The 22989-nt window shown below is 38.0% G+C and overlaps 1 protein-coding gene across 1 annotated transcript; it reads left to right on the forward strand.

Moving 5' to 3' along the window:
* The first annotated feature begins 534 nt into the window (after positions 1–534).
* nkap (NFKB activating protein) lies at positions 535–22493 on the forward strand. Its single transcript, XM_072595505.1, has 10 exons — positions 535–589; positions 1688–2098; positions 9005–9085; positions 9474–9541; positions 12290–12403; positions 14653–14695; positions 15651–15760; positions 16032–16110; positions 17823–17972; positions 21087–22493. The coding sequence occupies exons 2-10, from the start codon at positions 1737–1739 to the stop codon at positions 21259–21261; spliced, it is 1182 nt and encodes a 393-aa protein (XP_072451606.1). The 5' UTR covers positions 535–589; positions 1688–1736; the 3' UTR covers positions 21262–22493.
* Positions 22494–22989: the final 496 nt, after the last annotated feature.

The following is a 22989-nucleotide window of genomic DNA, read 5'->3' on the forward strand; positions in this document are numbered from 1 at the left end:
TAATTTCTGCTCGTTGGTCTTATGGTCTTAACTGCGGATGCTAGAAGTCAGAAGCAAAAACATAAACTGCTGGGAAAACTCAGAAGGTCTGGTAGCATCTGTGTAGAGAAAGCAGAGTTAACGTTTCGGGTTCAGGGACCCTTCTTCAGGACAATGGTAACTTTGACTTTACCTCGTTGGATCATTTCTTGATCTCCACTTGAACTTTTAAACTCAAGGTAATCCAAACCAGGATTATGCAACTTGTTCCCACGTAGAGGACTTCCCAGGGAGATTACTGGGTGACCATTGAAAGGATGTACAGGAACAGACATATCATAAGGCAGGATGTGAAGCGGTTATAAACCTTCGGGGAGACGGCACTCCACTTTCCTCCAGTGGACAGCTCGCTCTGTTACTGTCGGTTAGTCCAGAGCACGTGGAGCACGAGTCACCGCCTCAGCCAAGGCACCGTACTGCGCGTGCGCCCGCCTGTCATGTGACCTGAGAAGCGGCTGGGCCGGAATCCGATGCGTCGCGCCCTTTGACCTGTGACGTTCCCAGCCACTTCCGGCGCGGGGTGTCCGTTGTTGTCACTTTGGTGCGAGAGGTGAGTGTATTTTTGTGGTTTGTCATCCCATCCCTCCCTCTGCAATTTTATCGAATAGTTTGTCAGTATAGTTGTTGTGAAAACAAGCGCCGCTTTTAGCGAGAAGGAGGAATTGTCGGGGTGACGGGGATCCGAGTGTTTGTCTTTCCTTTGAAGCTGTTGACGGACTGGGGTCTGTCTGAGGCGGATACCTATTACCTCAGGGATTCCTCTTCCTTCACTACCACTCGGTTCGCAGACGGTACAGGTTTCTATCTGATACTGGCTGCTCAGTACCTTTTTTGCTGGCTCCTGAATCAAGCGTGACAGAGATAGTCCAAACCGTTTGCCGCGCTTGTGGAGGTAATGTTTTCATGAGGTGAAGTGAAGAATTGTGTTTTTTTTAAAAAACAATAAACTTAAATGTGTGGTGGTAACCTTAACAACAACCAGAAATAACCCGAGAACTGGTAAAGAGCAAGAAAGTTATAAGTGGACACCATCGTGCTTAATATCAGACTGTTTTCTTAGTTGGTTTTCCATAGGTTTTTCAAATGTTAGTTTATTGAATGATTTAGTTAAGGAAATTTCGTTATGAGGTCTGATAAGCGTTAAGTATATTACCAAATGCAGCAGACGGACTTCAGGCCAGGGGGACATTAAGTGTAGTCATTCCAAAGAGTAATCTCGGTGGGGACGTGGAGGGAAGCAACATTATCATCTCAACAAAATTAGCAACTGGAGCACTCTTTTTTTTCTACGAAATAAACTTTGGGAACTGGTCTATTTAACAGATGTCAGCAAATTACACATCATCAACTGTTTAAAATGTTTGCCTGCTAGATCCATGTAAATGAATTATTTACAGTTACCATAGACCTGTTAAGCCTGTGTTCCTTTAAATAATTGCATATAATGATCTATTTATTTAGGACTACTAAGTGGTGCAAGTAAATGCAGTAAACATAGCATATGTTTAGAATGTATTTTTTGACTTGACAACTATAGTAAATTAACGTTTGAAGTTCATAAGCAATAAGATAATAGTTACAATCAGAAGAAAAATAAATTGCCAAATTTAGTGGTTCAATGGTAATCGAACATTGTATTATTTTGCAGGTGATATTGAAAATAAATGAGCAACATTCTTTGAAACTGATATTAAGCAATGCCTCCAGTGCGTCAATCAAGGAGTGGCAGTCCAGATTCATCAGTTTGTCCAAAGAGAAAACGGCATAGCAGCAGCAGTGACAGCAGAACTCCAAGTCCTCCGGCAAAATATAACAGGCACCATTCGGGACATGGCAAATCTCCATCAGTTGACAAAAAAATGAGATCCAGATCTAGGTCGAGAGAAAGGTCAAACTCTCACAAGCATCAAAATGGTGTACACCATAGTCATTCGAGGTCAACGTCAAGAGATCAAATTTCTCGTTCACACCATGGGCACTACAACAAGCTGCATATGGAATATTATGGAAAAGAGCAAGAAGACTTACTCCGGCAGAGACACAATGCTTTTATTGCCAGGTCTGGTCCTGAATTATTTTAGAATTAGAATGTTTTCTGGTGTGTTACAGTTCACTCAGGAAATCTGAGCTGCTGTGACAACATGGAGCTATAGATAAGCTCTGAAATTCCATCCCATTACATGGCTGATTGGGAATCCATCCAGTATTTACTACCTGCCATTGGCACTTGTATTGGAAAGATTTGTAGTTTGATACTGAACCTGTCTTAGTGTTATGTATGCACATTCCATTGCCATCAGGTCCTGGCGTGAGGCTGAAACTCACAACTGCTACACATTGTACTATATCTATAGAATAGTTTAGAAATTGTCAATTTTTTTAAAAGCTCCTGTCTCAAGCAAGCTATATACTTCTATAACGATTGAAAAGCTCGTTTCTAAATCTCTCATCCTACCTTGAATACAGTAAAATATGATGACAGAAAAAATGAGGGAAGGCAATAAAAGTTTTTAATTTTTAATGTAGGTGTCTGTACCCAAATATTTGGTGGTAACCTTTTTTTAAGGTGAGAGGAGAAGGTTTTAAAAACGACATGAGAAGCAATTTTTTTCTTTTACACACAGAATCATGTGTGAAATGAACTTCCAAAGGAAGTGGTGGGTATAGTTACAACATCTAAAAGACACCTAGATATGTACATGAATAAGAAATGTTTGGAGGGATATGGGCCAAGCACAGGCAGGTTGGACTAGTTTAGTTTAGTTTGGAATTATGGTTGGCATGGATTGGTTGGACCCAAGGGTCTGTTTCCATGCTACATGACTCTTTTATGACTGGACAAGTTAGCAATGTAATTAATTAAACATATGGGTTTGTTAATTTTTAAAATAGAGACTTGAATACAAAAACCAAGCTTTTGTGCACATCTTATATAAAGTATTGGTTCAGTGCCAGCTGGAGTATTTTGTGCAATTCAGGGCAGCACGCTTTAAGAAGGAGGTGAGAGCTTTGGAGAGGGTACTGAAGGGATTTAGTAGAGTAGTTTCAATAATTAAGTAAGAAAGAGGCCTGCATTTGCACAGTGCTTTTCATTACCACTAGATGTCACAAAACATTTCATAGTGAACAAAGTGCTTTTCACTTTGTAGTGTATCCATTATTATGTAGGAAATTCAGCAACCAATTTGTTGCATTTAGATTTTGGATTACATGCTGTGATAATACCAGATAATCTGTTGATATAGAGAGAATAGTTAGCCAGGACATGGTTGCTGGGTTTTTTCGAAGTAGTGCAGTGGGATATTTTAATTACTAACCTAATAGGCAATTGAGGGCTTTAGTTTAACATTTCACCTGAAAGAAGATGGGAGCTCCAATAGCAAAGCAAACCTTTAGTGTCAGTCTTGACTTTTGTGCTAAGGTTCTGGAGTAGGACTGGAATGTTGATTCTTGTGACTCAAAGGCATGAATGCTGTCAGGTTATTCCTGACAAACTGTTTGGTTGATTCTAGATTGTGGAAAAACTGGAGAATCTGACTTTGTTCTCCATAAAGTGAAGAAAGCTGAGTGCAGATTTGGTTGAGGCGTTGAAAATTCACAATGAATGTTAAGATAGAATAAACCAAGACAAGCTGTTACTTAGGCTTAGCTCTATAATCAGATGCACACGTACAAGGAAATTGCCAAAACAGCCAGGGCAGTATAACAAAAATTCTTTTTAACAAGTGATTATTACTTAAACTTTGCTGTCTAATAGCGGAACTAACTCTTCTTTGAAATTTTATACATTTTGATTGGAAGGATAGAAAGACAACTTATTTTGCAAATTGAGAGAAACTTCACAGTGCTTTGGCACTGAAGGATTTCAATGTCCTCGTGCTTGCATCATAGAAAATTAGTATGCAGGTAAAGCAGGTAATGAGAAAGGTAAATGGGATTTGGCATTAATTGTGAAAGTAGTAGAGTATTATGGTGGAAAGTGTTGCTGCAACCATACAAGGCATTTTTGAGGTTGCACCTGGAGTATTTTATATAGTTTTGACCTAGTAACTTGAGGGAAGGATGTAGTTACATTGAAAGCAGTTCAGAGGACGTTCACTAGGTTAATTTCAGATTTCCAAAGGTTTGTCTTATGCAGAAAGATTGAGCAGTTTACACCTATACTCTTTAGAGTTTAGAAGAATGAGAGGAGACGTAATTGAGGTATATAAGATATTAAAGGGGATTGACAAAGTGGACGTAAAGTGAATATTTCTCCTTGTGGGGTGACCTAGAACAAGAGGTCATAGTTTTAGGATAAGGGTTAGGAGATTTAAAACAGATGGGAAAGAATTATTTCTTTCACATCTGTGGAATTCACTACCCCATATTGCAGTGGATACTGGGACACTTGATAAATTTAAGGAGGAGATATATTTTTATTTTAGTGGTAAGTTGAGGGTTATGGGAGAATGGGTGGAAACTGGAGTTGAGGCCGAGATAAGATCAACCATGATCATAGTGAATAGTGGAGTGGGCTAATGGGACTGAGTTGCCTACTCTGCTCTTAGTTCTTGCGTTCTAATGCTCTTATGACAAAGCTCATAGACAATTTTTTTTTTTGTTTCTTTTTCTAAATTCTGTCTGTGCTACTGACCTCTAAATCTGTTTTTTTCTGGAAAGATTTATTGTCCTGTGTACTTCTACATGAAAAATACAGGCAAATTTTATAAGTTGCCCCACTGCAATGCCGACATCAATAACAGAAGTCATACATTATCTTTTTAAAAAGTAAAATTAAGACAAAGTTCATCACAGTTCAGTTAACAACTTCTGAGCTTGGGGAAGCCCAACTAAGCAATAATGGAATATCCTGAAGATGCTGCCAGGATGAGACCACTATTCCGGTATGAGATTGCCACATCGGGTCACTGGACTAATGGCCCAGAAGCCTTTGCCAAAGAAGACTGCATTGTGGGGCTGTGATTGCGACTCCTGGATGAGACTGCCTACCGGGGTACCGGAATACCCGGATGCTTAACATGAAAATGATCTCCACGCCAGGATAAGACCGTCACACCAGGCTGAGACAACCTTTCTCCTCCTCCAGATGCCTGGGCCTAGCTGCGTACTTGGAGCCTCGGCCTCACCTGTGAGTCCAGACCGACTCCGTCCCAGCCTTGGACCTGTTCCTCACTCACCAGAGGACCCTAGGCTGAGCTGGAGCTGTGTCCGCCTCATCCTGGCTTTGCTGTTGCTGTTGCCGGAGGCCACTTCCTTCAACTGCCACTTTCCAGGCTTAAAGGCAAAGATATCTTATTGGCTGCAGTAAGTTTCTGTTGCATGTCCTCACTGAAAAGAGCTTGGACCTACTGAGGTTGCCCAAGTCCAAATGATAGCCCACAGTGCATTTTGACACTTGTCCTTTTTTGACTTCTGGAGGTGTAGACCAACTAACCACCAAGACTGCCTAGTGCCTTTGTACTTCTTGGTTATATTGTTTCTCAGATAACCTTGCTTCGAGCTCCATCCTGATACTTTGTCCTATTTCTTTGTATGTTTATCAGCAATTTCAGGGAAATCCATTGCCCACAGGATTAAGCTTCCATGAGTTCTGACTGTATTTGCTTGTGGGATTTAAATCAATAACCTCAAAGCAACAGTGTAGTTTTCTTGTGAACATTTTTGACTCCAAAACCCCAGATTAAACCTGTTTGCTTGCTGGGAATACATACACACTTCTTTTTATCATTGGCAAGTTTTTAATTAAAAAAAAATAAAACAAAGCTATAATTAACTAGTTTTCTTTAAGAACAAGTATCATCCATTTCCTACATACTGTAAGTTAAAATATAATCCATGAAGCTCAAAGGCAAAAATGTGAGAACTTGTGTATTAGAATCCCTACAATGTGGAAGTAGGCTATTCGGCCCATTGAAATTCACACTGACCCTCCAAAGAACATCCTACCCAGACCCACCCTTCCACCCTACCCCATGGCTAATCCACCTAACCTGTATATCTTTGGACTGTGGGAGGAAACTGGAGTGCTCGAGTCTGGAATCGAACCCGGGCCTTAGCACTGTGAGGCAGCAGTACCAACCACTGCGCCACCCAGTTAGTGTCCTGTTAGTTTGATTCATTCATCTGAATGGTCAGTGACTGATGACTGTAAATCATAAATCTGTTCTTCAAATTGTAGCTAGTTCTGGTGACTTTTGTTGATTTTATTTCTTTGTTCTGAAGCATGCTGTTTCTCCTTTTTATGTGATCAGCATTCTGTTCTCTCTCTCTCAATCCTGCTGATTTATAAACACTCTTCTGTTTGGTGTTATTTTTGTAAAGGTGTCTCTGAGCCTAATTGTCATCCTGTACAGTTTTTTTTCTTTACCAATATATCAAATGTAGCTAATTAAAATGAAACATCTTAAGCTGCACAAAGCAGATTATTAGAGATGAGAACGGATACATCTGTTGCAATGTATTTCAGAACAAGTACAGTCGACTATGTTACACTACTTATATCTTTCTCTGATTACCCAATTCATTGGCACAAAAGGTCATTTTTTTTTACTGAAGATCAAAAAAAGGAAAAAAAATTAGCAAGTCATGCATGGTATCTGTGGATAGAAATGATGAGTTAGCATTTCACACAACAGTTCTAATGAAGAGATCTGTATGAAACCATACATTGTCACTTCTTGGAACTAATGCCACCAGTGGGGTGAAGGTTGAAGAAGCATGGGCATGTATGGTACTGCGTGTTGACTTCAAATTTTATTCAGACTTCTTTCATTATTTATGGATATATTGGCAACTTTGGCCATTTCTAGTTACATTTGAAACATAGTTGATGGACCTAGCTAAATTCTGTAACTTTATTTTATTCATTCGTGGTATATGGGTGTCGCTGGTTAGGCTAGATGGGGTTTGTTCAAACAATCAATAATGTTTTAGCGTCATCATTAGACTTTTACTTCCCAATTTTTATTTAATTCAAATTCCACCATCTGTCATGTGGAATTGAAAATCAAGCTCTCAGAACATTACCTAGGTCTCTGGATTAATAGTCTAATGATAATACCATTAGGCCATCACCTCCCTGTATCTCTTCTGTGCCTCCCTCTTCTTATCCTCCCTAAAGAATGGTGGCTAGAATGGATACAACAGAACTCCAGTTCAGGATAAACCATTGTGTTATACAGGCTTACCATAACAGCTTTCCTTATGCTCCCCAAGATCCTTTTGATAAAGCAAAGAAGTGCCTTCTGCTTTCTCTTGTCATGCCACCTTCAAGTTATAAACTATTCTTCTCATGGTTCATAGTACTGTACTTCCAAATTTAATATCACCTGTATATTTGAAATTTTACCCAAGGTCTAGGTTATTCATATGTATCAGGAAGCAAGTATCCTAACACTGCTTCCTGGGAAACTCCTCCAACCCAAAAATAAAACCACTGACTACATTTGATTTTCCCGTTGCTTGGCTAATTTCATATCCATGTTGCAATGCCTGATTTATTTGCTGATAATTCTGTGGCACATTACAAATGTCTTTTGGAAATGATGCTTATCAGCATAATCCTTATTCTCTGTTAACTCATCCAAAAAACTGGAGCAAATTAGTGAAATAACCATTTACTCTTAACCAATCCTTGCTGGCTTTCCATAATTAACCCACGTTTGCCCATGTGACTATTAATTTTGTTCTGATATATCATTTCTCAACTTTTCATAACTGGCATTCCATCATGTGACTAATGGCCAAGGGTGAGACTTTGAGCTCCCTGATAACTTCGCAGTTTGAGGAAAGCAATTTGGAGGGGGCAAGTGAAGACCCTTTTCAAAAAATGTATTCAAGTCTTCAGATCACTAGATTATTTCCAAGCAATGTGGAAACTTAATTATGGCTAAAAGAAGACAAGTTGACGTTTCATCTTGTACTCATCAGAAGTAAGATACAGGAAAACGACTTGGGGGGGAGAAAAAGGAAATTTTATACAGCATGAGAATTTGGATCTAATTGTTGGGTCATCAGGGTGGCTTCAAGGGCGTTACAGTGGTTTGTACTGCTGTGTCACAGTGACAGGGACCCCGCTTGATTCCAGCCTCAAGTGACTGGGTGGAGTTTGCACATTCTCCCCACATTGACATGGGTTTTCTCTGGGTGCTCTGGTTTCCTCCCACAGTCAAAGACTTGCAGGTTATTGGCCATACTAAATTGCCCCATAGTATCTGGGGATGTACAGGCTAGGTGGGTTAACCATGGGAAATGCAGGTTTACTGGGAGGTGGGTTTGGGTGAGATGCTCTTCCCGAGTTCAGTGTGGATTCGATGGGCTGCTTCCACACTGTAGGGCTGCTATGATATTATTAGCACAGAAATTAACTGTCTATCTTAATTCTCAGACCATGTTTAAATTCTAATTGGTCAGAGTGTTGCCATAGGAATGTAGCAGAGATTGTCAATCTGATTTTTTTTTAAGAGAAAGTTGCTATATATGTACAAATTCCTTTTGCCCACATAAAACACTTCTAGATATATGTATGTAACATGCACAAATGCATTACTCTGCAAGCTTGTGAGACTCTTGGTACAATCTAGATTATTTTATCAATAATTTCTGTTTGCAGTATGATATCTAATGGTGGATATACTTTTTGAATGCTTGCTGGCAGTTGAGCATGAGCAGCAATGCTGCCTCACTGCTACAGTCTTCCAGTAGATAAACTGAAGACCTTTTCACGGAAGGGACACTGACTCAAACATTAATTCTGCTTTCTGTCGCAGATGTTGCCGAACCTGCTAATTTTCCCCAGCAATTTGTTTTTGTTTCAGATCTTCGGCATCCACAGTTCTTTGTTTTAGCTTCAACATCTGGTCTCTTTTCAGCAATGTTTATGTTTGTACTACCAAGTAATTATTTAAAAGGAAGCATTCATTCAGTTAACAAGTAGCCCCCTGTTTTTATGTGTTTCTTGCAGGCGGCTGAAGGAAAGAGAGCGAATTGGAGAACTTGGGGCACCTGAATTGTGGGGGCTGTCTCCAAAGGTCCCAGAACCAGAGTAAGTACCCTTTTTACTGTCACTGGATTAAATTGCAATTGTTTTTTTTTACAATTTATAGGTTGACAGATTTAATTTTATCATTCTTAGGTTATCACTTTGAGATAATTTATATTTAAATATTTGGGTTTATTGAAACCTGATCTGAAGCCACAAAGCAGTTGTTGGTTCAAAACTAATAAACTAAATAGTTAAAAAAAATATTGCCAGGATGTTCCTTTGTTAAGCACCATACACAGATTATTTCAGCATTTAAGTTTTTCTGAAGTAAGCTGCTTGAAAAATTTCTTCGATTTATGATCAGGTTTCCATGTATTTCAGTCTAAATAAATAGTAAACATGAGCTTTCTCTTGGAAAAGAGTGTGATTTTACTTTTTTGTTTGTTAGCTCTGATGAGCATACTCCAGTCGAGGGTGAGCAAGCCAAGAGCAGCAGTTCTGATTCCAGTACAGAAGGTAATGTTTTAAGAATAACCATATTTTAAGGAAATCTATAATAGGCCTTCATCATGGTTAATAGAAATTGACAGGTAACTGCGCACTGCTATTTTACATTCAGAACACATTGAACAGTTTGCAAGCTACTTAGTTGGTAGAGTGCCTCTAATGAAAAGGAAATTTTCAAAAGGTTCAAGTCAGTACCCTAAAGTGTAGACTTGATTCTTAATGCTAGATTTCAGCTTCTTTATAATGTTATCAAGTGCTTCAATTTAGTTTTGTTTTAGAAGTTGATTGTTGTTCTCTACATAGCAGTCCATAATGAGGTCATGCATTTGATGTGTGTGTCCATTGCAGCTTTTCAGCACTTTAAACACTTGTTCTGACTAATCCCTGGGTAAGTTCCCCAATTTATTACAGTTCCAGACAGGATACGCCAATTAGTTATACTTACAGACGAGGAGGGATAAATGGGTTCACCTTATTTATTCACTCATCATCACAGTTGGTCACAACAAGATTAATTAAAAACAATCCCCTCACTTGTGAATGCCTTTCTCCTAGACTAAATGGTTTATATTTTTAGAGGACCTAATTTAACTTGGCTTTATTGTGTTAAAGAATTAGTTTATCAGTTACTAAACATAAATAATAATGCCATACGCATGCGCACAGATTACGAATAGGAAGTGAGTCCGAAAAAAGCTAAGATATACAGGATCAGTCTCTGGGTTGTTTGTGAACAGTGGAGTTCCAAAGACATTATGTTAGGTGATGCCAGTCTCATTGTTGTTGGTAATTGGTTGATTGAGACTCTTGGCCTTGCAGGTCGGCTGAATTTCCTTTGTCCTGTTTCCTTTTCGACAGTGACTTCCAGCACTCAGCGGGACATATCTTTATTTTCTACCTTCACTGCAGTGTTCGAATGACTGTCCACAAGCTGTCTTTCGCATTACACTAACACATACATGCTACCAACATATTTAGTTTTTAATCCCTGTTTGGTACATTGCTGGAAGGGCAAACCATAATTGTGTTTTGACGTGCACATCTGGAATATAAGACTTTGGAGATGTTCTTAGCAGGAAAACAGATAGTTAAGTGGCTTAGCACCTCTGGCTTTTGAAGTCTTTCTCTCTCTTTGAATTTTCCTCGGCAAGGTACAGCATTCCAGAAGTTCTAAACAAGCAACCTTTTCAGCTGTCAGTGAATTCTCTGTGTAGAAGTCACATTGTCTGCCCGACTTAGCTTGGAGATTTTGTTTTTTAAAAGGGAGCACAACTTATCCAACACTTCAATATATTTATGAGTAATTTGGGCTTCTGATCTGTCTTCGTGACACTGGAGCATTTTTAAATAATATCAGGTAGTTATAGAGTAATAAAGTCACAGAATCATACATCATGCGAGAGGTCCTTTGGCCCATTGAAGTACATCACCTCACACTTTTCAGGGTTGAATTCCATCTGGCACTGATCTGCCTATCTGACCGATTCATTCAGAGTTCTATTTTCTATTTCAACTCTGATCAGTCACAATTAGTACCATTATGTTACTGTATCCTGGTAGGTTCACACAACAACTTGTATTTATACAGCACTTTTAATAAAATAAAACATCCCAAGGCACTGCATAATTGCATTATAAAACAATGATGATGAGTCACATAAGAAGTCATTTGTTGAGATGACCAAAAGCAAGGCTCAAGAGGCAACTTAAAGGAGAAAAGCAGGATAACTGAAGGCACAGCCACAATGATGGAACAGTTTTAATTGGGGAATGCTCAAAGGGTCATAGTTAAAGAAAGATTGTGGTGGTTGAAGAAGATTTCAGAGAAAGGAGGAACAAGGCCGTATAGAGATTTTAAAACATACCTGAAATTACTTTGTTTCTGTTTGTCTATACTTGGTTAGAAGTACGTCATGGAGGCAAGCCATCAAACATTCAAACTAGTTGTATGAAGAATAGAAAACTTAATTTTTATGATAACTGTTGTACACGTGTTTTCCAGATACTATTTTAATGCTGGAACTGTTTTCATATGACTGAATAATTTAAAATTATACATTGTAAAATGTTAAAGTTGCCTTTTTTTCCCTTAAATAAGACCTATGGAAACAAGCGCTTGGTATCCCAGGTGTAAATTAAATGTTACGGTTTGTAATTTTAAGTATTAATCAGCAACTTTGGTTTCTGTCAGTGTTTCCTAATTATCAATACAAACTGCTTCTGTCGTGACTTTCTTTCTCTGACCATCACCACCCCTGTGATCCCAACCCAAAAAATGGTGACTCTTTGCTGGAACACAGTTCTCTGGCACAGGCCCCCTTTAATACTTAGCCCAAATATCATTATTTGTACATGAACCTTGACTATGTATTAGCTACTTAATCTCTGGAGAATGCAGGCTAGCTAAGCATGATCTTGTCTTCCCCTCATAATCACACTCGTACCTTTCCAGTAAGAAAGTGTTCACAAGTGAGAATCTTGCTGATTTTTCTTTGCCCAAATTAATGAAACTGAGGTCCACATTGAAACAACAAACAACAGACTAGATTTCAAATCTCTGACCTTCCTAGTCTGTTTGGCTCAGTTACTCACTGAATTAAAGTCATTGTTACAACAGGACAACCAACACCCAACTGTGGACAATCAATTATTTTTTTTTTGGTGGGATTTGGTATTGTTCAACAAAGTAACACTATGATTTTGCACAAGTAACTAACAAAGGAGTAATCTACGTGATTTCAAATGGTTTATATACAGAGGGGAAAAAGAGAAAAAAGAAAAAAAAGAAGAATAAAAAGAAGAAATCAAAGAAGAGAAAGCATAAGCATTCAGAAGAAAGTGAATCAGACTCTAACAGTGAAAATGAAAGTGGTAAGATGTTGCAACAACAGCTATATTGAAATAGTATCCGTGACATAAAATATTCCAGAGTCCTTCATAGGAGAACTACAAAATAAACTGTAACCCAAGCCAAATACGGAGATGTTTTGAAGATATTAGGAGGAAGGTATAAAGGAGACTTCAGAGTTAGGTTCTTTATACAGAGTTATGAATGCATGGAATGTGTTGCCAGCTGTGGTGGTGGAAGCAGAGTCATTGGGGACATTTAAGCGACTGCTGGACATGCGCATGGATAGCAATGAGTTGAGGGGGTGTGTAGGTTAAGTTACGATATTTGACATTAGGATTAAATCTCGGCACAACATCGTGGGCTAAAGGGCCTGTTCTGTGCTGTACTTTTCTATGTTCTATGTTAGATCAGGTGTCCAAAAGCTTAATCAAAGAGGGTTTTAAGGAGTGTGTTAAAGAGGAAAGCGAGGTAGAGAGACAGAGATACTGGGAGGGAATTACACATGGTAGGCACCTAAAAAAACATGTGATACAGGGAGAACTTGCCAATCGGATTCAGAATAGGAGACAGAGGGTGGTAGTGGTGGAGAGTTGTTTTTTGGGTTGGAGTCCTGTGATCAGCAGTGTTCCGCAGGGTTCCATTTTTGATTGACATTTGTATAAACGAGTTGAATGAGAATTTAGGGGGCATGGTTAGTAAGTTTGTGGATGACACCAAAATTGTTGATATAGTCAACAGTAAAGAAGGTTATCTAAGATTACAAAGGGATCTTGATCAATTGGATGAATGGGCTGAAGAATGGCAGATGGAGTTTAATTAGGACAAACTTGAAGCATTGCATTTTGGCAAAACAAACAGACAGGACTTATACATTTAATGGGACGGCCCTAGGTAGTGTTGTTTGAAAGAGACACCTAGAGATTCAGGTGGATAGTTCTTTGAAACGTGCATCACAGATAGACAGGGTGGATAAAAAGGCATTTAGCAAACTTGTCTTCGTTGCTCAGACCATCAAGTATAGAACTTGGGACATCATGTTGAGGTTGTACAGGACATTGGTGAGGCCGCTTTTGGAATACTATGTACAGTTCTGGTCATCCAGCTATAGGGAAAATATTATTAAATTGAAGAGGGTTCAGAAAACATTTAGCAGGATGTTGCTGGAACTGGAGGATTTCAGTTATTTGGATAAGCTGGGGCTTTTTTCACTGGAGCATAGGAAATTGAGGGGTGACCTTATAGAGGTTTATAAAATTCTGAGGAGCATAGATAAGGTGAATAGCAAAGGTAATTTCCTCAAGAGAGTAGAAATATTTAAAAAGGATGTGAAGGCAATTTTTTCACACAGAGGATAGTTCGCATGTGAAATGAACTGTCAGAGGAAGTGGTAGGTGCAGGTACAGTTAGAACATTTAAAAAACATTTGGAGATAGGTACATGAATAGGAAAGGTTTAGATGAATATGTGCCAAATGTAGGCAAGTCAGGCTAGTTTAGTTTGGGAAACTTGTTCAGCATGGACAAGTTGGACCGAAAATCTGTTTCCATGCTTTTTAACTCTATAAGTATACCCAAGGGACCCAAATTGAGGAGAGCAGAGTTCTAGAAGGGTTGCACGTGAGAGGAGGTTACAGCTATAGCGATTAGAGTAATGCAACTACTGGGGGGAAAAAAGTGTTCTGTGTTATTAGATATCTAAGAAATTTAGGAAAAATTGTTTTTCTATTTTATAAAAATGATCACTTCATTTGTAAATGATTACATATAAAAGCATTTCAGGACAGCTTAGGATCGTGATCAATTTCAATCTACTATAAACTTTCTACTACAATGATGCATATAAAGATTTAATTGAGTACATAACAGAAATTTTATCAGCGGGGTAAGATGTTCAAGAATGCAATAGCAAATGAAGTTGCTAATAAAATGCTGCAAAAACTGGCCATCACACAGCCAATTTTACTGGGTTAGATTTGTATCTCCATTTTTTGTGTACCTTTGACCAAAATTGTGTGGTCCTTTTTTTATTATTGGAGGCTGGGCGATAAGCAGCTCAATAATTTCTTCACTGACCTAAGCAATATGTTACTTAACTTTAAACTTTTAGTCTTATTTTTATCAGACAAGATTATCTTTGTTTATTCTGATGCAATACATTATATCATTTATGAATTAAGACCTATGGTCTGCATTTTGTTTTGCTAAATATTTGAATAATTATCCTGATTTTGAACCAATCATTTATTATGCATTTCTGATTTCTTTTTCAGATCAAGACAAAAAGAAAAAGAAGAAAAAGAAATCCCACAAAAAGTAAACATCTAGTTTGTCATAGTCAGTCATTATCTGCTTAAGCAAATAAAAGTTAATCTGTTTCACATTTAATTTATTAATAATCAATACACACTGCATCTTTCTTCTGTTTTTCAGTGTGCAGTATACTAACAAGGTTCAGTTTTAATAAAATTTGTTGAAGTACGAAGCTCTGCAAAGGAATTTACTTTCTAAGATAGAATTCCTAGCAACTTGTAGATTAGAAGAAAAATTTATAAATCTTTCAGGTTCTCGTCACAAAATTTTAGGGAGCTCAATAAATTAGAATTTCTTTTGACTGAAGCCAAACTTTCTAATCCAGTAATTTAAAGTAAATTCTTGTAAATAAAATTGTAAATAGATTCTATAGGAAGGATGTTGTTAAACTTGAGAGGGTGCAGAAAAGATTTACAAGGATGTTGCCAGGGCAGGAGGGTTTGAGCTATATGGAGAGGCTGAATAGGCTGAGGCTTTTTTCCATGGAAAGTCTGAGTTGAGGGGTCACCTTTTATAGATGTTCGTAAAATCATGAGGGGTATGGACAGAGTAGTCTTCCTAGAATGGGGGAGTCCAAAACTAGAGACAATAGGTTTAAGGTAGGTGAGAAAAGATTTAAAAAGTAGCTGGGGAGGAGTAACTTTTTCACGCATATGGAATGAACTGCCAGAGGAACTATCGGAGGTGGATACAGTTACACTATTTAAAAGGCCAGTGGATGGGTATATGAATGGAAAGGGTTGTGAGGGATATGGACCAAATGCTGACAAATGGGACAAGGTCAGATTAGGATGTCTGGTCGGTGCAGATGAGTCGGACCAAAGGGTCTATTTTTGTGCTCAATTAAGTGTCCTACCCCATTCCCCAACCCTAATTCCCCCTTTTTAACTTGAAGAATGATGAAGAGGGAGAGACGACAAAGTAGATTTTGTTTTAAATTCTGTACCTAACTTAACAGGAAGAAGCAAAAGAAATTGAAAAGGAACAAAAAGAAGATATCCGAATCTAGCAGTGGAGAGTCTGAAGAAGAGAATGCAAATAATGAAGCTATCTGGGTAGAAAAAACATGTAAGGTTTTAGTTAGTCTAGACATGTCCAATTAAAATCTTTCAAAAACCCTACGTTTCATTAATGATCATTCTCATTTTGTCTTAACTGATATTCTTTGGTGCAGTTCATATTTATTTAAATAAAATGCTGAACTTTATAAAATCAACTATCTTTCCTAACCTTGATTTGCAGAAGTTAAATATACAGTTTAATTTACTAGCTTCTACGTGTCTTAAAAGAGCATGCAGTCATCACCAAAAATGATTATAAATATATTTTCACTGTGAAGGTGCACATAATAAAGATGTTCTGGTCGGACCCGAAGCTCCCATGCAACAATCTGCACAAGATGATGACAAACCTTTGAAGTAAGCAACCTTTCCTTCTTTTGAATAAAATTGAACCATTAAATGATTGGCTTTTCATGTGAATCAGGAACAGGAGTACGCCTTTCAGCCCATCAGGACTGTTCTGCTATTCCATAAAGTTGATGCGATTGCAATCTCAAATCCACATCCACGCTTATTCCTAATAACATCTCAACCCCTTGTTTAACAAGAATCTCTTACCTCTGCATTAAAAGTATTCAAGCATTCTGTTTCCACTATATTTTCAAGGAGAGAGTTCCAAATGCTTATAACCTTCTGAAAGAAAAGTTTGCTATATCTGTTTAAATGGAAGCCCCCAGATTTTTTTTAAGCAGTGAACCCTAGTTCTAGATTCTTTCAAACGATGAACCATCCTCTTCAAATCTGCCCTGTCAAGACCCTTCAGAATTTTGTTTCAACCAAGTGACTACTTACTCTTCTCAATTTCAGCCTGTCCAACCTTTCTTTGCAAGGCAACACATCTGTCATGGGTAATAGTCTAACAAACCTTCTCTGAACTACCTTCAATGCATTTACATTCTTTCTTGGCAGAAAAAGACCAATACTGTGTATCGGACTCTAGATAAATATGTCATCTTCATCCTCTTCTTATAGAAATAACAAACCTCATGAATTAGTTTTATTCAGCTTACCTAATTAAAATGGTCTACTGCAATTGCCATATATGTAACCATCAGGAGAGATCAGATGGCCCCACACGCAGCAAAGATCTAATTTGCTTTGGTAGCAGTTCAGAGGAGGTTTACAAGATTAATACCTGGAATGAGTGGGTTGACATGTTGAGGATAGGTTGGGCAGGCTGGGATTGTTTCTGTTAGAGCTCAAAGGTGAGTGATGACTTGACTGAAGTGAATAAAATCCTGAATATTCTTGACGGGCAGATGTGGAAAGGACATTTTCTCTTTTGAATGAATCCAGAAGTAGGGACCACTCTTTTTAAGATCAAAGTTGCCTTTTTAGGCTAGCGATAAAGAGAATTTCTTTTCTGAGGGTTGTATGATTTTGGATGCTACTGATCTACGCTACTGAAGCCAGTGGAAGTGGGATCATTGAATATTTTCAAGGCAGAGATAGATTGCCAACTATTGTTATACAAGGGAATCAAAGTGGAATTCAAAACAAGCAGATCAGTCCATGAATTTATTGAATTATTAAGCAGGTCGAAGGTGCTGAATCGCCTACTTCAGCCCCTAATTCATATGTTCTTATGTATTAAGACCTTCCAATTCTCATAGCTTCATAGCATAATGAATGCTTCAGCAGCATACCAAGTAACATTTAGTGATCTATCAGAAATCAACCTTCAAGTCATAAATCTGGTTGATTCAGTTGCTAGTTAATCAATTGGGATTCATTTCCATTGAGTAATGCACAAGTCCTCTAATTTCATATTGCATATTTCATATGTGTTTGATAGACTTTTATTTCACATGGGAATTGAGGATTGTGGAGCCAAATTGCATAAATGGAATTAAGATCCTGAACAGCCGTTGAATGCAAGAATTGATATAGGGTGCTGAATTCCCTACTCCTGTCCCTTTTCCTCGTTAATTAGTTGATGGCTTAGCCATTCATATCTGTATGAAATCTTCCCACAACCTTGTTTTTAATGTATGAAAAGCTAAGGTATTTCCAGGTGAAAGTGGTTTTGTGCCATATTGCTAATAAACTTAATTGACTTTCTCTTCTAGTTACGGTCATGCTCTGCTTCCTGGTGAAGGTGCTGCCATGGCTGAGTACGTGAAAGCTGGGAAGCGTATTCCAAGAAGAGGTGAAATTGGTCTGACGAGTGAGCAGATTGCTGCCTTTGAACATTCTGGTTACGTAATGAGTGGCAGCAGGTAAGAAAACGATCCCCCAGAGCAGTTGACGATGGTGTTTTAAATTTATGAAACAATAGGGAAAGACAGGTGTCTGGTGCACAGTTACCAGTCAAGCTTTTTATTTTCAGTATGTTCCCCTGTTAAAACGAGAATAAAACTGTCCCCTTCAATGTATACCTGGGAGAAACCGCTACTCGGCATGTTTTGGTGCCAAACTGTCACAATTGGAGACATTACCTGCATGAAAGTAGACAAGTTTTAAGACCCGATATGGTGTACAAATTCTTATGCAAATAGGTGGCAGTGAAAGACCTTGTAAATGAACGGCAGTATAACTAAGCAAAAGTGAGGACTGCAGATGCTGGAAATCAGAGTCTAGATTAGAGTGGTGCTGGAAAAGCACAGCAGGTCAGGCAGCAATCCAAATCAATGTTTTGGGAGGGCTTTTGCCCGAAATATCGATTTTCCGGCTCCTCGAATGCTGCCTGACCTGCTGTGCTTTTCCAGCACCACTCTAATCTAGATTCTGCACTCTAACTAAGATGAGAACCAGTAATTTAGTTGGTTAACATAGTAAGTAGTAAGGCAAAACTAGTCAGAAAGTTCACATGTTGCATCTTCAATCCATAACTGATTTCAGAATCATTGGTCAAAGGAGAGGATCTTTAGTTGACTTTGACACAGATGCTTTGGCTTGGAAGTTAATAAGAGTTTTTGCTTCAGTCAGAATTGTTTATTTGCAGGCATTAGGTAAAATTAGGATTGGGTTTAATTAAAATTTCCCCTGAGATCTCATTTTTGGAGCCTGCCATTGTTTCAGCTCACACATGATCAACACTCTTTTGGAAGAGGTAGCAAAGGATAGCTATGCCCATGAAAGTGCAAAACTGTATACAGGAGAGAGCAAAATTAGAGAAAGGGGGTTCTGGAAAGGTTCTCACAAGAAGCTGAAGTAACAATTCAGATACAGTTAATAATCTGAATAGTTTTTCACTGAATTCACTTAAATTGGCAAAACAATAGCCAGTGTTGATTTTTCTTTCCCACTGATGATTCTAGTAACTCGGGCAGGCTTCAGTTTAAACTAAGTCATAAGTATAAGTGCTATCCATTTAAGGCATCAGGACTACAGATTTGTGTAATACCAACTCAGAGGAATCCGTGTGTCCTTGTCAATGAAACAGGACTTCAACATGTAGGCCCATAAAGCAATCAGGGAAACTCAAGATATGTTGCTCTTTATTACAAAGAGGTTAGAGGATAAGAGGATAAGAGTGAGGAAATGTTACTGTAGAGTCTTGGTGAAACCACGTCTGCTTTGACTATCCTTGCTTAACGAAGACTGTACTTATTTTACAAGTGTAGCAAAGGTTCACTGGATTGATACCTGGAATGAAGGGCTTATTCCACAAGGAGGGGTTGAATAGACTAAACATTAAAGTTGCCATAGTCCTACCAGACCATGCAGTTGCTTTCTCATTAGAGAAAGATGACTGGTGGTGTTTTAACTCGAGGGTCATCATGCTTCAGGTGAGGGGAAAGGTTGAGAAGAAGAGTCCTTCATGGTTACCTCCAGCCAGTGTGGGAATTGAACCCACATGGTTGGCATCAAACACCAGCCATCCAGCCAACTGAGCTAAGCAACCCCTTGAATAGACTAAGCCTATGTATGTAGAAATCTTAAAGCCGTGTTAGAGAGGATACTTCCTATGGCTGGGGAGTCTAAGGTCAAGCATCACAATCTCAGAATAAGAACTAGGCCATTTAGGAATCAGATGAGAAGTTTCTTCACTTGAAGTTAATTCTTTTTAATTCTCTATTCCTATAATCTATGGCTGCTAATTCATTGAGGGTGTTGAAGTCTGAAATTGACAGATTTTTGGATATTTAGGGAATTGAGAGACACTGTGTTAGTGCAGGAGGGTGTAGATGTGGTAGAAGACCAGCTATGATCTTCAATGAATAGTGGAGTAGGCTTGAAGGACCAAATGGTCCCCTTTCTTATTTTAAAATGCTCTGTTTTGCAAATATATTTGCTCTTGTTGATAACAAAAGAGAAGGCTATGATTAGAGAAATACTACCATGTTGTGCACTGTTAACACCTTGACATTTTCTCTCTCATTCTTTCATGGGATATTGTCATCATTGGCAAGGGCAGCATTTGTGGCCCATCATAATTGCTGTTGAAAAGATATGTGAGCCATTTTCTTGGACAGCTGCAGTCCATTCAGTGCAGGTATACCTACAATGCTATTAGCGAGTTCCACAATCTTGATCCAGTGAGAGTGAAAGAACAGTTATGTTGTTCTGTGTCCTGATAGGTGTGTGCCTTGAAAGAAAGTCTCCGGTTGTGGGGATATTCCCGTGGTTTGTCATCCTTGTCTTTCTGGATGGTAAAGGTAGAGGTGGCGTTTGGCATTGAGTTATTAAAGTGCATCTTGTAGATGGTACATGCTGCTGCCACTGTGCATCAGTGGTGGAGGGAGTGATGATTACGTATACTCCTGGATGATATTCATCATCTTGAGTGTTGTTAGAGCTGTATTCTTGCAGGCAAGATGGAAAGTATTCCATCACATGAATGATTCATGCCAAGTTGGTGGACAGGCTTTAGCGAGTCAAGGTGAGTTTCTCATGGTAGAACCCCCAGTCACTGATCTGCTGTGTTGTAACTACAGTATTTAGGTAGCTGGTCTAGTTCTGTTTCTGATCAATCAAGGTGATGATAAATAGGTATTCAGTGATAGTAATGCCATAAAATATCAAAACGGAACTTTAGACAATTTTGCCTGTGACTCTGGCTGCTCCTTCTGTTCAGAAACAGTTTTTGGGGGTGTTTTAAAATAGATATTTTGCAATGAACATGGTGCATTGCATTTGGCATAAAATTATTGATTCACTTAAAAATTTGTGTAATACACACAGTTTAGAATATTGAATGAAAGGCTGAAGGATAAAACCTATCAGCTAGAATGTAGACATTTTTAACATAGAAAATAATTACACCTCAAAAACTCAGAGGTATCTTTCTAAATTGCAGCATTGTTCTTAAAGTCCACAGAGACATGATCTTGATGTTAAGTTAATATAATTAACTTCTGACTTGAGTTTAACTTTTTTTTTGCGTGCAGACATCGCCGTATGGAGGCTGTGCGTCTACGTAAAGAGAACCAGATTTATAGTGCAGATGAGAAAAGGGCTTTGGCTTCGTTTAACAAGGAGGAGCGATTAAAGAGGGAAAACAAGATCCTGTCTGGCTTCAGAGAAATGGTTCACAGAAAAACTAAAGGAAAGGAAGAAAAATAGAGACCTTTTTAAAAAAAAAAGCTGCTTATCGTATGGTCTTTAAAACCAGAAATTCATTAAATGCAAGCAGGTCAATTGAAGAAGAGGTGATTGTTTCAAATATATGATTGTTTCAAATACATGATTGAAATATTAATATATTTTCTTTTAGAAGCTAAATGACTTGCTATGTGTTTCTACCCAGTTTTCAATTTTCACCATTTTTTATAATTTTTCTTTTTAAAAAGTGTATAATTGAGCCATGGATGTTAAATTCATTGTCTTTGTTACTTTAGTTGGTTCAAATTTAATGTTAGCATTGTATACTTAACAGATTTCTAAATTTTTATAAAATAACTTCAGTTCATTGCAAACTTGCTGTAAAATGATAAAATTATTAATACCTTGTTTAACAGATTACCTTTCATTTGTATTACATTCAAATCAATTAGTCCAAGGAAGGATGGAAATCTTCATGATACTCTGATTCCAATAGTGAATAGATCAGACATCTCAAACAGCATTGTTAACAAATCCCATCCTGACTGATGGTAATGTAAACTTTGATCTTCGATCTCACCATTGTTTATACAACCATTGAAGTTAAACTTGGGAGTAGCTGAAAGATGTCACAAAAACAGATAATCTGAAGATTTGAGGATTCACATTGCTATGCTGTGGCCTAAAAGGTTAAACTTGCAGTGTAAAGTGGTTATTGATATTTGGAAAATACAAGATAATTCTTCAGTGTTCCCTTCTATCTAGTTAATTATTCAGATCTTTACCAACATTTACATGTGGCTTCCCAAACTTCGGGCTTTTAGCCCAAGCTTTCACCATAATTAATCCATTGAAAGTGACAGCAACTTTGACAGTTTGCACAGTAGAGTATACTATCCTCCAGAGGGTGTTTTGTCAAATTGCTCCCTAGAGTACAACCCATAAATAATCAGTGGATTGATAAAAACCCAGATATTTACAGTGTTTGTCTTACTGTAAAAGCCCTAAGTATGTTTGTTGAATAAAGTGTCACTGGGTTTTGAACAGTCCACCAACTTCATAGTTAATGTTGGAACACCCCAATTGGCCTTGGAAAAACTATTTTAGTGGCAAATTGCTCCACTATTATAACAGTTCATACTTTTAAAACATCTTGATACTTGTTTAACTTCTAATTAATCCAAAGATAAAATGACCATTTATATTGTTCTGACAATTTAGAAGTGAAAAATAAAGTGTGTTTAATTTCCTGATTTCCTCTGTGTGAGTACTTAAATGCGATTAGCTACTTGTGTTAATTGGTAGTATTTGCTGTATGTCTGTAGATTCCCCTTGCATTGGCCTGAACTGAGACCAGATTTAAGGTGTTAGGAAACATCTGCATCGCAGAGATCACTAGATTTTTGTGGGCAGCTTTCTTTCAGGTCAACAGCAAGTGCCACTGCTTCTCCATTTACAGAAAATCCATCCCAACAATCCCCACGTGGAGTGTAATGGAGCTGCTGAGTTGGAGAGAATTGAAAATGTGCAGTTCTCCCTCCCATTACCTTCTATCATCTAAATAAACTAACTTATCTCCCAGTAAATGTTCAATTGGATTTTTTCCAATAAATTTTGATGTCTTCACCCAGACATTTATCAAAACAATAACACTGCAAGCAAGTTTATTCAGCTATTGAATTAAATAATGTTTTCCTTAAGTTTCTTTCACATCCACTGAGTTTTAAAAGTTATGCAATGTTAAATAAT

Source organism: Chiloscyllium punctatum, chromosome 25 (genome assembly GCF_047496795.1).
Source record: "Chiloscyllium punctatum isolate Juve2018m chromosome 25, sChiPun1.3, whole genome shotgun sequence".
In the NCBI taxonomy this organism is placed as follows: Eukaryota; Metazoa; Chordata; class Chondrichthyes; order Orectolobiformes; family Hemiscylliidae; genus Chiloscyllium; species Chiloscyllium punctatum.

Coding starts and splice junctions, on each gene's coding strand:
- nkap (XM_072595505.1), top strand. CDS start 1,737: ATGCCTCCAGTGCGTCAATCAAGGAGTGGCAGTCCAGATTCATCAGTT. Junction 12,404..14,652: donor TAACAGTGAAAATGAAAGTG/GTAAGATGTTGC, acceptor TTTCTTTTTCAG/ATCAAGACAAAAAGAAAAAG. Junction 17,973..21,086: donor TACGTAATGAGTGGCAGCAG/GTAAGAAAACGA, acceptor TTTTGCGTGCAG/ACATCGCCGTATGGAGGCTG.